Consider the following 19,703-nt stretch of genomic DNA (forward strand, 5'->3'; position numbering starts at 1 on the left):
AGAGATGGGCCTGTAGTATTCAGGTTTAGATTTTGCTCCCTTTTTGAAAACTGGTGTGACCAAGGCCTCTCTCCAGTCGTTTGGTACTGTGCCTGTATTTACTGAGGAACACCTCCACAACAGAAATTATTCACAAGGGAGTTAATTAAAACTAATAATGAATTGACTAAAAGTTAATTCATTACGTGAAGTTAAATCATTACGTGAAGTTTGTTATTTTCCGGAAACTGAAATTTATCCGGATGCAACCAGATTGTATATGTGGTATCCAAACTTCCGGTTTCTGACACGACAACAATTTATTTACTTGAATTTTTGTTTACTAATAATGCTGAAAGCAATCATATTGATCGGTGGTCCGATCAAAGGTAAATATCATAAGCATTTACAAAGCAGTTGTCTCAATAATAATTTTTTTTTTAAATTGCCTTTGAACTGTAGTCTAGAGACAGTAGACAGAAGCGGATAGAACACAGGCACTTGTTTCTGTCAACAGGTCAATTTGGGGTTTACTATCCATACCAGTACAAAAAAAAAACTTTTTGTACTGGTATGGATAGTAAACCCCACATTGACAGAAACAAGTGCCTGTGGGATAGAAGTGAAATAGTTGTCAGCATATAAAAATAAGCATAAAAGATTTATTTAAAGTCGGTTATACATATAACAATACAACATCATCTCTGAAGAGCTTTTATCTGACATACATATAAGACAAGCACAATTCATAAAACACATAAAACATAAAGCACATCATGCAAAATAAACATGAATTTCATCATTAACTAGCATACAACATGTACAAGTCTGGCGGACAAATTTTACTACCAGACCAAATTTACTGTCACATAAGTCATAAGCACATACAATGCAGATAAACTAACATTCATACAATAGCCATTATAAAGCACTAAAAGTAATTAGTACAAGGAAAATTTTTAGAAAAGATAATTTTCCCGATTTTTTTTTTTATTATTGATTTTTTTATTGTTATTGGGGACGAAAACTCCATATAATGCTGCTATTATCTGTGAAATTGGATGCAGTCTGTATGAATTATTTTTGTCAAGCCTTCTACTTTAGTCGAAAAAGCCAGACATAGCAATCGATCCTACATCCTGTCTGCTGCAGCTCAGGGTTCTCACTAAGGATTTTTGAAGGCAAGTCCAGGGAATCATAATTTTTGGTCTGACATGATGAGTCCAACAGCAAGAAGAAAATATTTTATTGCATTATAATGTAATATATTAGTCTCCATGGCCTAACAGAGTAATGAAATTACATTAAAATTCAGATCATTTTTAAACTTTTGCTATAAAATGATGATATTTGTGTTTAACTGTGTTCAATTTATACAAAATATTTAAATTTTGATGGTGGACTCACCAGTTTCGAAAATGGTGAGTACAGACAGATTTTGATGAGTCCAGGACTCATGGACATGCCTTAGTGAGAACCCTTCTGAGCTTCCACAAATATTCACTGTGGTAAAAGTTTTTGAAATTTTAATTACTTTCTTAAACTATCCTGGAATTGTACCAATTGTGGACAGAAGCTGGTTTCTGATCATGAGATAGTATCCAGAATTAAATTTGGTAAAAATAAAATTCCATTATTTCTGCATTTTACTTATAAATGGACTTCGTTTTTCTGTTCGGAAACAATACATTCACACTGAGGTTAAATTTTAAAAAATTTTAATAACTTTCTTATACTATTTTATCCAAAAAATATAAAAAAAGAACCATAAGAGTTACAGTTCTGCAGCTACATGTATTTCCTTTCTATCCGCTTCTCTACTGTCTCTAGTCTACAGTTCAGTAAACTATCCTTGATTTGTACCAAACAGAAGCTTGTTTATCATGTTTATGTTTAAGAGCTAGTATCTAGAAGGAAATTTTGTTAAAATATTGTACCTGTTTATTTATCTGTAATTTTCTTATAAATAGGGTACAATGTAGGTACCGTAATAGGAAACATGCATTTTTTTTAATTTGGCCCAATCACTTTTCCTTTGTTGGTGTGCATTTATTGGTGTAACTCAGAGCTCTGAGTTTGATTCACACACATAACAGAGAAGAAGAAGCACTTTTGTGAACATGGTAAAGAAATTCATGCTCTCTTGTAACAGTAAGGTCAGTAAGGTCTAATGTGTTGTCAAACAGAAAGGCTGTGATGTCCAAATTAATCATCATCACATGCTGGTGAAAAAGTGATGCAACCTCAAACAAACCCCATGAAGGCCATATACATGTACCACAAAAAGCAAGCTTTAAACAAGTACTTTGTTGATTAATACATAAACATGATAAAGATTAGAATAGATAAGATACAAGAACTGTAAAGTGTATTAAAATTGTTAACTTAATAGTAACATTTGTTTATCTGCTTTATTTAGGTACCAGATTCCGACCTCTATCACTGGAGTTGGCCAAACCTTTGTTTCCTGTAGCGGGCTTTCCTGTTATTTATCATCATATAGAAGCTTGCAGTAAGGTGAGTCAGTCCTAATGTACTACATGTACGATCATAATGATATATATCGGTTTGTCGAAACCTTACCTAAAGGTAGGGACAGTGTGTAGCTAGGTCGGCTTAATTTATAAGCATCCCTTTCTTTTGATGGCAAAGAGAAATTCTATCAGATGTTTTTAAGTCTTCATGTTTATAAAAATTTCACATCAGGACGATACAAGATTTTGAATAGGCAGCTATTTCCTGGGAAGATACAGTCCGGGCAAATATTCTTTTTGCTGTTATTTTAACATTGTAGAATGCCAAAACGACCCTTTTTTCAATAATACTATTTTATTTGGTTAACTGGACTTAACAAGAATTGAACTTGTATTGCTTTAAACACTTTCTTCTATCATGACTGTTTTCTCTACATGTGAAAAATATCAACCTTTTAAAATATTTTGTCTCTTTGTTTTAAATTTTGTATGAAGTCACTCCCAAATTTTTTGCTTATGTACATATATATATATCTATATATAGATATGATAGGTTTTCACTATCTTGCTATTTTGTTTTTAACATTTGCCTCTCAATCAAAGGGAAGGTTACATATTGACAAGACATATCTCTGTGTCAACACTTTTTTCTACCTTTGTTTTAATTTCTTTTCTAGGTACCAGACATTAAGGAGGTTATATTAATTGGATTTTTCCAGCCAAACGATGCCCTCACAAGATTTATTAATTCAGCACAGATGGAATTCAAAATTCAAATCAGGTTTGATACTGTTTTTAGATATATAAAATTCTAGAAATATCAACATTCAAAATCATATTAGAATATGTCTATAATATAACACATTTTTATGTCTTTATATGAAAAGAAAAATGGGTGTTATGGGGCAAAATATTTTATTCTGTTTTGTAGGACAAAAAAAACCAAGCAGTCTGAATATTTGACACAAATTAAAAAAATCTCACTTAAATACATCCTGAATTTATAAAAAAGAAAACTATCAATTTTTTGTCTATCACTTTCCTTGGTAGAGGTAAAGACTTTGACTTTTGAAGTCCTAAAGTATATTTCAGACTCTTACATGTCTTACACACATATTCAATTTTAAAAGAAAAATTTATAAAGTAAAATTCCTAAACAAGTATTTTGTTTGAAAACAAAATCAATGATTTAGATACAATGTATCAAATAAAGATTTTGTAAATTCAGGAATTTTTTGTTTAAATGATTATTATCTACTTTTTTTTTTTTTTTTTTTAGATATTTACAGGAGTACACAGCTCTTGGTACAGCAGGTGGTCTTTATCACTTTCGGGACCAGATTTTGGCAGGGCAACCAGATTATTTCTTTGTCATGAATTCCGATGTGTGTGGAGATTTCCCTTTAAAAGAAATGTTACAGGCACATAGAAAAAGAGTGAAAGGATCATATTGTACCATCCTAGGCATAGAGGTAAACCATTTTATACTTTTTTTATCAAAAAATATTATATATCCATGCATATGGCGCTTTTATTGGAGTATTTTTATTTGCAAACCCATAGGTAAATGTAATGTATAATTATATGCAAACAAACTTCCATTTAATTCTAATATCTATTTCATATTAACCCAGAAACACGAACATGACAAAGAATATTTTATTGATGTAAAATATGACATGGGACGTCTCATATAATTTTGCTTCAGATGACTTCAGGTTTTCTTCATATAAAGATAATGAGATGACTATACATATGTATACATGTATATATATCTGCAAATAAAACTGCTGATTCAAACAATTGCAGCATTATTGGCTGTTTTATGGAGGTTAGTTTGTATAGTGGAGGAAGCCGAAATATCTTCAGCAGGAAAATTGTCATCCTAGTCAAAAGTCAAAAGCACCTGCTGATTTAACTCCACCATTTTTTCAGAGTGTTTGTTATACATGTATAGAGTAATTCATACATGAAAATAAAAAAAAAAAATCTTTTTTGACAGGCTACAAGACAACAGTCCCTGAATTATGGTTGTATTGTAGAAAATAAAGACACACATGAGGTAGGAACTCAATAATAATAAATTGTAGTCAGTACAATGTGTTCTGGACTCTAGTTAATATTTTTTAACCTGTCCTTTCTACAAAGACAATTATATAGAAAGCATGAAGTGATAATCCTATTAGTTTTGAAAATGAGACTATTTTGTCAGCTCTGTCAATGATTTAAACAAAAATATTTTGAATACTTGATGTTGAAAGGAACAGCAACACAGACACCACAAGTTTTTAAATTTATTTTATAGGTATTACATTATGTACAGAAACCAGAAACATACATTAGTACTACATGAACAATTATAGATAGGGTGTAGGAAACTCAATGATAAGAAATTGTAGGGAATATATTAATAAGAAAGCATGAAGTGATAATAATCTCCAAGGTATCAATTTTATAATTAGAATTACTGGTCCTATTGTTTGTGTTTGAATTTCCTATTAGTTTTAAAAATAAGACTATTTTCAAAGTTCTGTCTTGATTTGAAAAATACATAATATATACTGTAAATTTAGAAATTATTGCGAGGTTTTTATTATTGCAAAAAATTTCGACAGAGATGTAAACGCAATAATTTAAACTTGCGTTTTAAAATATTTTATATGAATTAAGCAGGATCGTAAAAATTCATATTGCATTTAAGTCTCAGATGACCATAATCACAAAATAAATGCACGAAATAATTTCTGAATTTACAGTATACTAAATACTTGATGTTTAAAGGAACAGCAACACCAACATCACAAGCTTTAATTTATTTTTTAGGTATTACATTACTTAGAGAAACTCGAGACCTACATTAGTACTACAATCAAAGGTGGGGTGTAGGAAACTCAATAATAATGAATTGTAGCTATAAATTTATTTTATAGGTATTACATTATGTAGAGAAACCAGTGGTGGGGTGTAGGGAACTTAATTATAATGAATTGTAGCTATAAATTTATTTTTTAGGTATTACATTACGTAGAGAAACCAGAAACCTACATTAGTACTACAATCAATGGTGGTGTGTACCTGTTCTCACCGGAGATTTTCCAGCCGTTAGAACATATTTTTAAACAGAATTTAGATAGTAAATACAGGTATGGTAAAATATAAGAAGTACATTACAAGCCTTAGTGGAACACCATTCTCTCATTATATATTATTAGCTTACTTTCTGAAATATATCTATGAAATACTGTAAACCAACTTATTTTCACACATACTTATTTGGCATTTAGCCCTATCTAGGCAATTTTCCGACATTTAAGTGCATAAGTAATGATATTTTACATTAGTAGGGATAATTTTGTGCATTAATAGCAACATATAAGAGAAGATCATAGTTTATATCATTTGTGAAGATTTATAATTGGGTTTTTCTATTTGCCAAGGTCACAAAAATGTTTGTAAAGGTCAGTTGGTTTACAGCATTCCAAACTTCTGTCAAAAGTAGAAGTAGCAAACACAGCCGTAAAGTTCTATAATGACCAAATATAGTAATATCTACACAGCTATATAGTATTTCATGGAAAATTGTCCATTTTTTTATCACAGACTTTTATGAAGTTTGTTATCCATTTTTTATTTTAGATATGGTTTAGCTTTTGATTCTGCCATTTGATTAAAGACTCTTAGTTTTGAATTTTGGGTTCTGTATTTTTGTGATTTGACTTTTTAATATCCTGTGTCCAGAACCCATATTTGTAAGTTCTTTTTCCTGTTTTCTGTAGTCTTTATATAGTTGCTGTCATGTTAATTTGACCCTTTCGTTTGGATAACAGATTTTCAGTCTACCAAATGCAAACACATTTATCTACGAAATAAAATCTTCTGAAAATGAAGAGTTGTCTCATTGGCACTCACACCACATCTTCCTATATCTATTGATTGATAGCTTATTAATACCGGTATATCATTGTGATGAAAAAATGGGTATCAATTTTACATGACAGCAACTATATAGAACATTTACAGTTATGGGGTAAATATTTCAACAAGGTAAAAAGAACTTAGTGATATGTATGTTGGGTACAGGAATTTTAATGTTTGTCTTAAATAATGTTATAAGAACACCAAAATAAAATGGTATATTACAAAAATGTAACTGTCTAGAACATACCTGCCAACTGGCCATATTTGCGAGGGATTGCCCCTATGAAGGCTCCAAAATTGAAATGTTGAAAGAGCAAATTTGTCCACAATTTTAAACAAAACAATTAATTTAAAAATGACATTAAGCTTATAAAAGTATGAAGAAGCCAAACAACAACTTTAAAATGTATTTGAAGGTACCTTGATGGTTTTTTGGGACTATGACCGCTATCTTGCAAGCAAAACCCCCATTGGCATTTTGAAAAAGTTGGCAGGGCAAACAAATAACAAATAACTTAAACTTATTAGACAGACAAGTAAAGAGTTTAATGAAAATTTTATTTTTTCTAACATATAAAATTCCCCAGATGGGAAATACTGTGTTTGTTTCTACATGTTTTGACTGCATCAAACTGGAGAAAATGGTTAAAGAAAGGAAAATTTTAAGCTAAGTTCATATATTCTAATGTTATTTATAAACTTTGGATCATTTGTCAGTGGATATCATTTTGATTTGTTTTAAAAATAATCTTTGAATTTCAATTCTCAATGAAGTACAAACAACTAAAAATTATCTATAGACATATATTTATACAATCATGTGTTTGCAGACTATGATAAAACCACAAAATCAGATGCCAATGAAAATACTTTTTTTCTAAATCTACGACTATTTGTACACAGAGAAATAAATGAATCCACAATATTCCCTTAATGTCAATTTTAATTCAAAAGATGAATTGATTATCTGATGTTAAGCTATGCATATTTTAACAAGAATGAATCTTGAGGTTAGGCTACCTATATCTTTTGATTAAAACAAAATCTCATAGCTTGAGGTTCTCTATAAACAGTGTTCTCCCCAGGGCCTTAAATCACCATGATACTATGGTGGTATATTTTCTGCTATTTTGGATGATTTTATAATAGAATGTATAGGGGCCATGGTGCTTTATTTTTTTGGAAAACCAGTGCTATGTTAATTTCTACCGTGCTATTTGAAAAAAATTAAATTCTGGGGAAAACACTGCTATTAACTTTCAACAATTTCTATCTTTCATTTCTGATATATAATTTTTTTGTAATTCAAGATCTGACTTTAGTTTATTTTGTCTTCAGTTGCAAAGAAGGAAGATTTGACGTTTTTGGGTAAAACTTTTAGCATGTTGTCTTTTGTTTTGTTTTCGTATCTTTGTGTAGAAATAGAATATATTGTAGGAATGTTGGCATCAATTTAAGATTAGCTGATCTCTATACAATTCTTAAAGTGAATTTTAATAATGCCTGTATAAGTAGAAAAAATTCAGAAAAAAATCAATGTTGAAGATTATTTCGTATTGTTTTTTCTTTTTAATTAATGTTGATAAGTTGTTTGTTTTTGCAGGGGAAGTTATTTTAATTTTTCAATAATAAAAAGTTTTAAGAAAATACATAAGAATGAACATCTTTGGTTTCATTTTTCTGTCTTTTGTCCTTCTCTCTATTCAGAGCTTGTTAAAATTCAAGTAAATGAATTGTAAAGAGTTTAAAACATGTTGAAACTATTTTCAACTTGTCCCTTCAGTCATTGTCATCTACAGGAAGAATATGTTAATAAAAAAATAAAAAAATATTTCAAAATAAATAGATATTTTTCAGAGCTAAAAAGTGAGTATATCAATTTGTTAAATGTTTTTTTTATATTTAAAGTAATGCTAGTATAGAAATCACATTTACCCAATTGTCTTATAAAACAATACATGCATCTAAATGAAATGTTAGAACACCAGCACAGCTGTATATACAGTAAGTGTTATCATGTCCCATATGCCTGTCGAAAATAATATGACTGTATGCAAGTCTAGACTGTTTTCGGTAACAAGTACATGCAGAATATGATCTAATGTAATTGGTTCATTTAAGAAGAGCATGCTTCTCCAATTTTGCATGATCTTGCTTTGTTTACATGTTGTATATAAGGTGACTGTATTGTCACTGTTGATATATATTCACCTTTTTCAATTCAATTTGATGTCTTGTTGGCTGCAAAAATGTATCTTGCTTAAACTGATTTTACCCAGTTTATATAATAAGTACACCATGTTTAGAAATACCATTGAAAAGTGATAATCTGCTTGAAGATCAGACAGTGAGATTGTACTTTTATCCACTCATCTTTTAATAAACTGAACATGGGATTAATATAAGATGTTTTATAGATACAAATACAGACATAAGATATGATATGAGTGCCAATGAGATAACTCTTCATCCAAGTCACAACTTATAAAAGAAAGCCATTAATATAGGTCAAAGTTAATAGTTATAGAGCACTGTTTGCAAACCTGTATAAAAACCTGAAAATTAATTAATCTTAGCAACATGTTTAGTTTTGAATTGGACAAGAGTACTTTTATATATTTTGATGTTTGAACTGGTGACTTTTCAATAGTATTTTTCAAATCTGTGTAACTGATTCATCAGTGTTTGTACCGTTATTGTTAAATTATATTTTACTAACTGGTAAGCATGAAGAGTACATATGTTGAAGCAGAATTAATACAGTTGATTTATATTTTACGTTTTTTTGTTTTTGTTTCAGTTACCTCCTTTTCCCTGATTCACAGTAAAAACTTTAATTAGTTTACTGCTAAATTTTCATTTTGATTCAATATGATATCTGACAACTGTTTGTTTCACTTGCAAACTGAAAAAACAACAACAGCTAATTAAAAATTTTAAAGCTTATTGTCATTCATGTACAGAATAGATAATTTTCCTGTATCAATTTATTTTGAATTGATGTCAAAATGACTTCCTGTCATTAATTTTATTAAAATACTGATATGGCCATTTGTTTTTACTGTGAAATCTTTACATTTATATAATCTGTCCAATTTTCTAACCTGTAGAATGAAGGTGACTATGTAAACAATCAAGGTGTCAGAAAAAAGAATTATATTTTATGAATACCAATTTAAATTATTCTTGAAATTTTACAAATTGTTGTATGTATATATGCTATTACAATGTGATGCTTGGTTTTACTATAACAATATATATGCCAATCTTGGAATAGGTTATCAATGCTTTTGTTTGAAGTTGCTAGGTGACCATGGTACAGTTCATGCAATACTCCTCATTGCTTGTATGTAGTGAAGCATGTACTGCTTAGAAGACTGTCCTCTTAAAAGCTTTTATTTGTAAAATTAGATTGTAATTCTTTTGAAGAGCCCTTATCCCAGTTTAGCTATGTGAGCATTGAAATAATTTGACTTTACCTTGATATGGTATGAATTCCAAAGAGACTACTTTCACACAGAGATCAAATGACTTAGGTGGTTACAACATTAACTCTACTGCCTTCAACTATAAGCAGCTTTGTTTTTGAAAAATAGGTTGAACTATGATATATTTCTGCTAAGTGAGAATTTCAGAATCCTAGTTCTTTAAAAAAAGTGCTTATGCCCTATGTTTGATCTCAGAAGTAAAATTATCATATATTTGTCATTTGTTGTCGAAGTATTTTACAAATTTAAGTTTTTATTTTTATTTTGGACCACATTACTCATTGTTATATTTATAGAGAAAATTGTTGGACTCAAATGAAACAATATGTTAATATTATGTTATTCAAATATTGTGGTCAGCAGCTATACATAAAAAACTTTCATTTTCTACTTTCAGTTTTGATCCAAATGTATCCACGAGTGAGGTAATAAGATTAGAGCAGGATATTTTTGTACCTTTAGCCAGTTCAGGGAAGCTGTTTGTTTATGATACAAAACGTTTCTGGAGTCAAATTAAATCTACAGGGTAAGTGGGAGAAAGTAAATATTTCTAATTACTGTGGATTCATTTATTTATGTGGATTGAGGAAAACTTTTATTTTCGTAGATATTTGAATTCGTGGTTTGCTTATTTCTGAGTACAAAGCCTATTGAAAATGTTTAATTTGTAAGAAAAATGAATATGTGGTTCACCTGAACCCACAAACCCAGGAAAATTGGTATCCAATGAATCATAATGAATCCACAGTAGTTAATGAATTCAGTACCAATTACTGTGAATTCAGTAATACTTGCATTCATTGGGATTTAAATTTGTATGGACATATATAAAATGCAATTCTAATTCATTCAATTGTCTGCCTGTCAAAAGACAAACAATTATCAAAGACAGTGTGGCAGAAAACTTTCATAGGGATTAATTTGATAGATATATACATTTCTGTGTCCACGCTTTGGCTTACACTGTTCTGACAATGGTCTATTATAATTTCTGATTTAAAAACCCTTCAGGATCATCAAGTGTGGTTATATTGCTACACATGCACATGTTAAATTTGGAGGCAGAAATTAGTTTATTTAGTTGATTTAAAAATTACCAGAACAGAAAATAGAACCATGTTTTTATAGATCATTGTGAGCAAAGGATGAAACTAGGTTCAATATTTTAATCAGATTGAATAAATATTTTCATTATATAATTTCATTTTTAGCTCACCTGTCCCGAAGGGACAAGTGAGCTTATGCCATCACTTGGCGTCCGTCGTCGTCCGTCGTCTGTCGTCCGTCGTCCGTCGTCTGTCGTCGTAAACTATTTCAAGAATCTTCTCCTCTGAAACTACTGGGCTAAATACTTTCAAACTTTAACTGAATGTTCCTTAGGGTATATAATTTATAAATTGTATCCGAAGTTTTGATCTATCAACAAACATGGTCGCCATTGCTAAAAATAGAACATAGGGGTCAAATGCAGTTTTTGGCTTATAACTCAAAAACCAATTAGAGCAAATCTGACAGGATAATATTGTTTATCAGGTCAAGATCTATCTGCCCTGAAATTTTCAGATGAATCAGACAACCTGTTGTTGGGTTGCTGCCCCTGAATTGATAATTTTAAGGACATTTTGCTGTTTTTGGTTATTATCTCGAATATTATTATAGATAGAGATAAACTGTAAACAGGAATAATGTTCAGCAAAGTAAGATTTACAAATAAGTCAACATGACGGAAATGGTCAGTTGATCCCTTTAGGAGTTATTGCCCTTTATAGTCAATTTTTAACAATTTTTCGTAAATCTTAGTAATCTTTTACAAAAATCTTTTCCTCTGAAACTACTGGGCAAAATACTTTCAAACTTAAACTGAATGTTCCTTAGGGTATCTTGTTTGTAAATTGTATCCGAAGTTATGATCTATCAACAAACATGGTCGCCATTGCTAAAAATAGAACATAGGGGTCCAATGCAGTTTTTGGCTTATAACTCAAAAACCAAAGCATTTAGAGCAAATCTGACATGGGTAAAATTGTTTATCAGGTGAAGATCTATCTGCCTTGAAATTTTCAGATGGATAAGACAACCTGTTGTTGGGTTGCTGCCCCTGAATTGATAATTTAAGGTAATTTTGCTGTTTTTGGTTATTAACTTGAATATTATTATAGATAGAGATAAACTGTAAACAGCAATAATGTTCAGCAAAGTAAGATTTACAAATAAGACAAATGATGGAAATGGTCAGTTGACCCCTTTAGGAGTTATTGCCCTTTATAGTCAATTTTTCACCATTTTTCGTAAAACTTAAAAATCTTTTACAAAATTCTTCTCCTCTGAAACTACTGGGCCAAATACTTCCAAACTGTAATTGAATGTTCCTTAGGGTATCTAGTTTGTAAATTGTATCCGAAGTTATGATCTATCAACAAACATGGTCGCCATTGCTAAAAATAGAACATAGGGGTCAAATGCAGTTTTTGGCTTATAACTCAAAAACCAAAGCATTTAGAGCAAATCTGACGTGGGGTTATATTGTTTATCAGGTCAAGATCTACTATGTATCTGCCCTGAAATTTTCAGATGAATCAGACAACCTGTTGTTGGGTTGCTGCCCCTGAATTGATAATTTTAAGGAAATTTTGCTGTTTTTGTTTATTATCTTGAATATAATTATAGATAGAAATAAACTGTAAACAGCAATGATGTTCAGCAAAGTAATTTCTTCAATTAAGTCAATTTGACCAAAATTGTCAATTGACGCCTTAAGGAGTTATTGCCCTTTAAGGACTTTTTTCGCAATTTGTTCATCATGTTGACTTACTTTAAAAAATCTTCTCCTTTGAAACTGCTGTATCAATTTCAGCCAAACTTAGGCTAAATGAGTTTCAGAGTATCTAGTATAAATTTTATATTTTATTTCCTTGTATGTCAAGAAACATAGCTTGCTATGGCTAAAATAGAACATAGGAGAAAATGATTATTTTTTTTGGCTTTTGAAGAAAATAGGACGATCCAAAAAACATTTAAATAAATTGAAAAGCCAAAATAATCATTGATGAGAGATTTAACCAAAAGAATTAATGTGAGCGATTCAGGCTCTTGAGAGCCTCTTGTTATGTTCTCTTGACATTGCAGTAATTATAAAACTGTTTTTTAGCTCACCTGGCCCGAAGGGCCAAGTTAGCTTATGCCATCACTTGGTGTCCGTCGTCTGTCGTCGTCGTCTGTCGTCGTCGTCTGTCTTCGTAAACTATTTCAAGAATCTTCTCCTCTGAAACTACTGGGCTAAATACTTTCAAACTTTAACTGAATGTTCCTTAGGGTATCTAGTTTATAAATTGTATCCGAAGTTTTGATCTATCAACAAACATGGTCGCCATTGCTAAAAATAGAACATAGGGGTAAAATGCAGTTTTTGGCTTATAACTCAAAAACCAAAGCATTTAGAGCAAATCTGACATGGGGTAATATTGTTTATCAGGTGAAGATCTATCTGCCCTGAAATTTTCAGATGAATCAGACAACCTGTTGTTGGGTTGCTGCCCCTGAATTGGTAATTTTAAGGAAATTTTGCTGTTTTTGGTTATTATCTTGAATATTATTATAGATAGAGATAAACAGTAAACAGCAATAATGTTCAGCAAAGTAAGATTTACAAATAAGTCAACATGATCGAAAAAAATCAGTTGACCCCATTAGGAGTTATTGCCCTTTACAGTCAATTTTTAACCATTTTTTGTAAATCTTAGTAATTTTTTACAAAAATCTTCTCCTCTGAAACTACTGGACCAAATACTTCCAAACTTTAACTGAATGTTCCTTAGGGTATTTAGTTAATAAATTGTATCCAAAGTTTTGATCTATCAACAAACATGGTCGCCATTGCTAAAAATAGAACATTGGGGTCAAATACAGTTTTTGGCTTATAACTCAAAAACCAAAGCATTTAGATCAAATCTGACAGGGGTAAAATTGTTTATCAGGTCAAGATCTATCTGCCCTGAAATTTTTAGATGAATCAGACAACTCGTTGTTGGGTTGCTGCCCCTGAATTGGTAATTTTATGGAAATTTTGCTGTTTTTGGTTATTATCATGAATATTATTATAGATAGAGATAAACAGTAAACAGCAATAATGTTCAGCAAAGTAAGATTTACAAATAAGTCAACATGATCAAAAAAAATCAGTTGACCCCATTAGGAGTTATTGCCCTCTACAGTCAATTTTTAACCATTATTTGTAAATCTTAGTAATCTTTTACAAAAATCTTCTCCTCTGAAACTACTGGACCAAATACTTCCAAACTTTAACTGAATGTTCCTTAGGATATTTAGTTAATAAATTGTATCCAAAGTTTTGATCTATCAACAAACATGGTCGCCGTTGCTAAAAAGAGAACATAGGGGTCAAATACAGTTTTTGGCTTATAACTCAAAAACCAAAGCATTTAGATCAAATCTGACATGGGGTAAAATTGTTTATCAGGTCAAGATCTATCTGCCCTGAAATTTTTAGATGAATCAGACAACTTGTTGTTGGGTTGCTGCCCCTGAATTGGTAATTTTATGGAAATTTTGCTGTTTTTGGTTATTTATATTATCTTGAATATTATTATAGAAAGAGATAAACAGTAAACAGCAATAATGTTCAGCAAAGTAAGATTTACAAATAAGTCAGCATGACCAAAATGGTCAGTTGACCCCTTTAGGAGTTATTGCCCTTTGTAGTCAATTTTTAACCATTTTTCGTAAATCTTAGTAATCTTCTACAAAAATCTTCTCCTCTGAAACTACTGAGCCAAATACTTCCAAACTTTAACTGAATGTTCCTAAGGGGGTCTAGTTTATAAATTGTATCCAAAGTTTTGATCTATCAACAAACATGGTTGCCATTGATAAAAATAGAACATAGGGGTCAAATGCAGTTTATGGCTTATAACTCAAAAACCAAAGCATTTAGAGCAAATCTGACAGGATAATATTGTTTATCAGGTCAAGATCTATCCGCCCTGAAATTTTCAGATGAATCAGACAACCTGTTGTTGGGTTGCTGCCCCTGAATTGATAATTTTAAGGACATTTTGCTGTTTTTGGTTATTATCTCGAATATTATCATAGATAGAGATAAACTGTAAACAGCAATAATGTTCAGCAAAGTAAGATCTACAAATAAGTCAATTTGACGAAAATTGTCAATTGACCCCTTAAGGAGTTATTGCCCTTCAAAGACTTTTTTCACAATTTGTTCATCATGTTGACTTACTTTAAAAAATCTTCTTGAAACTGCTGTATCAATTTCAGCCAAACTTAGGTTAAATGAGTTTCAGAGTATCTAGTATAAATTTTATACTTATTTCCATGTATGTCAAGACACATAGCTCCTATGGCTAAAATAGAACATAGGAGAAAATGATTTTTTTTTTGCTTTTGAAGAAAATAGGACGATCCAAAGAACATTTAAATAAATTGAAAAGCCAAAATAATCATTGATGAGAAATTTAACCAAAAGAATTAAGGTGAGCGATTCAGGCTCTTGAGAGCCTCTTGTTAATTCTTATTAACCTGATTTTTGTGACAAAAATATCGGTTATTGATTTAGAGATGCTCGGCGGGCGGCAATCAAATTTTGTCCGTGCATTAACTCATGAATTGTTCAACCAAAGCTTTTTTTAATTTTAATATGTTATTACTGACAACTAAATGAAGGTCAAGTTCAATAATGGCGATTTACCGTTCAGGAGTTATGGTTCTTGAAAGATTAAAAAATGACGTTTCTAGTTGTGTCCGTACATTTACGCATGAACTGTTCTACCAAAGCTTCCCAAATTTTAATATGTTGTTACTGGTGACAAAATGGAGGTCAAGTTCAATAATGACGATTTTGACTTTTACCGTTCAGGAGTTATGGTTCTTGAAAGATTGAAAAATGGTGTTTCCAGTCGTGTCCGTGCATTTTCTCATGAACCATTCAACCAAAGCTTTTCAAATTCTAATATGTTGTTACTGATGACAAAAAAGAGGTCAAGTTTAATAATGATGATTTTGACTTTTACCGTTCAGTAGTTATGGTTCTTGAAAGATCATAAAATGGCGTTCCCAGTCATGTCCATGCATTTATGCATGAACTGTTCTACCAAAGCTTCCCAAATTTTAATATGTTGTTACTGGTGACAAAATGGAGGTCAAGTTCAATAATGACAATTTTGACCTTTACCGTTCAGGAGTTAGGGTTCTTGAAAGATTGAAAAATGGTGTTTCCAGTCGTGTCTGTTCATTTTCTCATGAACCATTCAACCAAAGCTTTTCAAATTCTAATATGTTGTTACTGATGACAAAAAAGAGGTCAAGTTTAATAATGATGATTTTGACTTTTACCGTTCAGTAGTTATGGTTCTTGAAAGATCATAAAATGGCGTTCCCAGTCTTGTCTGTGCATTTACGCATGAACTGTTCTACTAAAGCTTTTCAAATTTTAATATGTTGTTACTGATAACAAAATAGAGGTCAAGTTCAATAATGATTTTGACTTTTACCGTTCAGGAGTTATGGTTCTTGAAAGATCGTAAAATGTTGTTTCCATTCAAGTTGTTGTATTTACTCATGAACCATTCTTCAAGCTTTTCAAATTTTAATATGTTGATACTGATGACAATATAGAGGTCAAATTTGATATTGACGATATTCACTTTCACCAATCATCAGTAATGGTTCTTGTGATATTGCCAGGACACAAATAAATGCTAATAAATCCGGTTTGCTGTCGTTGTGACAGCCTCTTGTTTAATATTGCCTGATTTAGAAAACAGCTTTTCTTAAACCCTCTGCAACAAAGTATATGAATAAATATATCACTATCTGTGAGCTGGAAAAAAAAATAATAAGTAATAATATGTATTGTACATATTTTTAATCAAGGAGTGGATTTTTTTCACCGCTCTACGTTCTTTTAATTTAAAAATGTTTTTGAATTGTTTTTCAGGGCAGCAATTTATGCAAACAGACATTATTTAGCTATATACCAAACAACACATAAAGACAGATTAGCAACTAATGGTGAGGGGAAACCAAAGATAATTGGAGATGTAACAATACATCCTACAGCCCAGATCCACCCTACAGCTGTGGTAAGATTAAAGCACTGGGTCCTGTTACTGAAATATTTCATTATCAATGTGTTCGTAGAAATAGATTGACCAAAAGGGATCTATATAAAAAAACAGGGATGAATAGATTGACCAAAAGGGACCTAGATAAAAAAAAACAGGGATGAATAGAATGACCAAAATGGACCTAGATAAAAAAAAACCAGGGATGAATAGATTGACCAAAAGGGACCTAGAAAAAAAACCAGGGATGAATAAAATGACCAAAACGGACCTAGATAAAAAAAAAACAGGGATGAATAGATTGACCAAAATGGACCTAGATTACAAAAAAAAAAAACAGGGATGAATAGATTGACCAAAAAGGACCTAGATAAAAAAAACAACAGGGATGAATAGATTGACCAAAAGGGACCTAGATTAAAAAAACAGGGATGTGTAAAATGACCAAAATGGACCTAGATAAAAAAAACAGGGATGAATAGATTGACCAAAATGGACCTAGATAAAAAAAAACAGGGATGAATAGAATGACCAAAATGGACCTAGAAAAAAAACAGGGATGAATAGATTGACCAAAATGGACCTAGATAAAAAAAAAACAGGGATAAATAGATTGACCAAAAGGGACCTAGATAAAAAAAACAAACAGGGATGAATAGATTGACCAAAAGGGACCTAGATAAAAAAAAACAGGGATAAATAGATTGACCAAAGGGGACCTAGATAAAATAAAACAGGGGTGAATAGATTGACCAAAAGGGACCAAGAAAAAAAAAAACAGGGATGAATAGATTGACCAAAAGGGACCTAGATAAAAAAAAACAGGGATGAATAAAATGACCAAAATGGACCTAGATAAAAAAACAAGGGATGCATAGATTGACCAAAATGGACCTAGATAAAAAAAAACAGGGATGAAAAGATTGACCAAAAGGGACCTAGATAAAAAAAAAAACAGGGATGAATAGATTGACCAAAAGGGACCTAGATAAAAAAAAACCAGGGATGAATAGAATGACCAAAATGGACCTAGAAAAAAACCCAGGGATGAATAGATTGACCAAAATGGACCTAGATAAAAAAAAACAGGGATGAATAGATTGACCAAAAGGGACCTAGATAAGAAAAAAACAGGGATGAATAGAATGACCAAAATGGACCTAGATAAAAAAAAACATGGATGAATAGATTGACCAAAATGGACCTAGATAAAAAAAAAAAAGGGATGAATAGATTGACCAAAAGGGACCTAGATAAAAAAAAACAGGGTTGAATAGATTGACCAAAAGGGACCTAGCAAAAAAAAAACCAGGGATGAATAGATTGACCAAAATGGACCTAGATAAAATATAACAAATTCTTCTAAAGTAACCTTTACCTAAAAAAAAATATTTTTTATAGCTTGGACCAAATGTATCCATTGGAAAGTATGCCAACATTGGTGAAGGTGTAAGAGTTAGAGAATCAATTGTGTTAGAGGGAGCCACTTTACAGGTAGGACATACTGTAGAGCTAAAATTTAAAATGAAATAGGACGAAATTATGTCTTTTAAAGTCAAATGTCAAGAGATTAATATATAATAATATATTTTTATGCCCCACCTACGATAGTAGAGGGGCATTATGTTTTCTGGTCTGTGAGTCCGTCCTTCCGTCCGTCCGTCCGTTCTTTCGTTCGTTCAGGTTAAATTTTTTGGTCAAGGTAGTTTTTAATGAAGTTGAAGTCCAATTAACTTCAAACTTAGTACACATGTTCCCTATAATATTATCTTTCTAATTTGATTGCCAAATTAGACTTTTGACCCCAAATTCACGGTCCACTGAACATAGAAAATGATAGTGCACGTTTCAGGTTAAAGTTTTTGGTCAAGGTAGATTTTGATGAAGTTGAAGTCCAATCAACTTCAAACTTAGTACACATGTTCCCTATAATATGATCTTTCTAATTTAATTGCCAAATTAGACTTTTGACCCCAATTTCCTGGTCCACTGAACATAGAAAATGATAATGCGAGTAGGGCATCAGTGTACTATGGACACATTCTTGTTTTTAATATTATCCTATATTGTGTTTTCACATTTATTGTTGTTATTAGGAGCCAGATGAATAAAATTGAGAAAAGAATTGGGGAATTTGTCAAAGCCACAACAACCCGACCATAGAGCAGACAACAGACGAAGGCCACCAATGGGTCTTCAATGTAGCGAAAAACTCCCTCATCCGTAGGTGTCCTTCAGCTGGCCCCGTAAAAAATATGTATACTTAGGTACAGTTGACGTCATACTAAACTCCGAATTATACACAAGAAACTAAAATTAAAAATCATACAAGACTAACAAAGGCCAGAGGCTCCTGAAATGTTGTCCATGTTTACAGACTTTTGATTTTGTTTTTTTAGTTTAAAAATGTATGCAATTAGAAGAAATAAATTTTGCAATGTTTTTTTTCTTTTTTTGTACAGGATCATTCTTGTGTATTGTATAGTATAATTGGTTGGAATGCAGTTGTTGGTAGTTGGACAAGAGTAGAAGGTACACCTAATGACCCAAATCCAAATAAACCATTCGCCAAAATAGAAGTGACATCTATATTTACAAATGATGGAAAACTAAATCCTTCAATTACAGTAATAGGTAAGTCTAACTGTGATTCAGAATAACATAGAATTTCAAAGCCAGTACAGATTTAATTAATGAATAATTTTTTGTATCATGATGTTTGCTCTTTTAACTTGGGTAAATTGTAA

General features: G+C 31.2%; 1 protein-coding gene across 3 annotated transcripts in view; it reads left to right on the forward strand.

The window, feature by feature from the left end:
* The first annotated feature begins 274 nt into the window (after nt 1-274).
* LOC134693974 (mannose-1-phosphate guanyltransferase alpha-A-like) overlaps nt 275-19,703 on the forward strand; it is a 78,361-nt gene continuing 58,932 nt past the window's right edge. For 2 of the 3 annotated variants that reach the window (XM_063554957.1, XM_063554956.1), the window contains exons 1-11: nt 275-368; nt 2,399-2,496; nt 3,131-3,234; nt 3,733-3,925; nt 4,456-4,515; nt 5,466-5,596; nt 7,710-7,739; nt 10,257-10,385; nt 16,830-16,974; nt 18,358-18,450; nt 19,419-19,590. In XM_063554957.1, coding sequence (XP_063411027.1) covers nt 329-368; nt 2,399-2,496; nt 3,131-3,234; nt 3,733-3,925; nt 4,456-4,515; nt 5,466-5,596; nt 7,710-7,739; nt 10,257-10,385; nt 16,830-16,974; nt 18,358-18,450; nt 19,419-19,590 — 1,195 coding nt within the window. In that variant the 5' untranslated portion in view covers nt 275-328. The remainder of the gene's footprint in view (nt 369-2,398; nt 2,497-3,130; nt 3,235-3,732; nt 3,926-4,455; nt 4,516-5,465; nt 5,597-7,709; nt 7,740-10,256; nt 10,386-16,829; nt 16,975-18,357; nt 18,451-19,418; nt 19,591-19,703) is intronic. The other variant, XM_063554958.1, reaches the window with a different exon arrangement.

Source organism: Mytilus trossulus, chromosome 13 (assembly GCF_036588685.1).
Source record: "Mytilus trossulus isolate FHL-02 chromosome 13, PNRI_Mtr1.1.1.hap1, whole genome shotgun sequence".
Classification (NCBI taxonomy): domain Eukaryota; kingdom Metazoa; phylum Mollusca; class Bivalvia; order Mytilida; family Mytilidae; genus Mytilus; species Mytilus trossulus.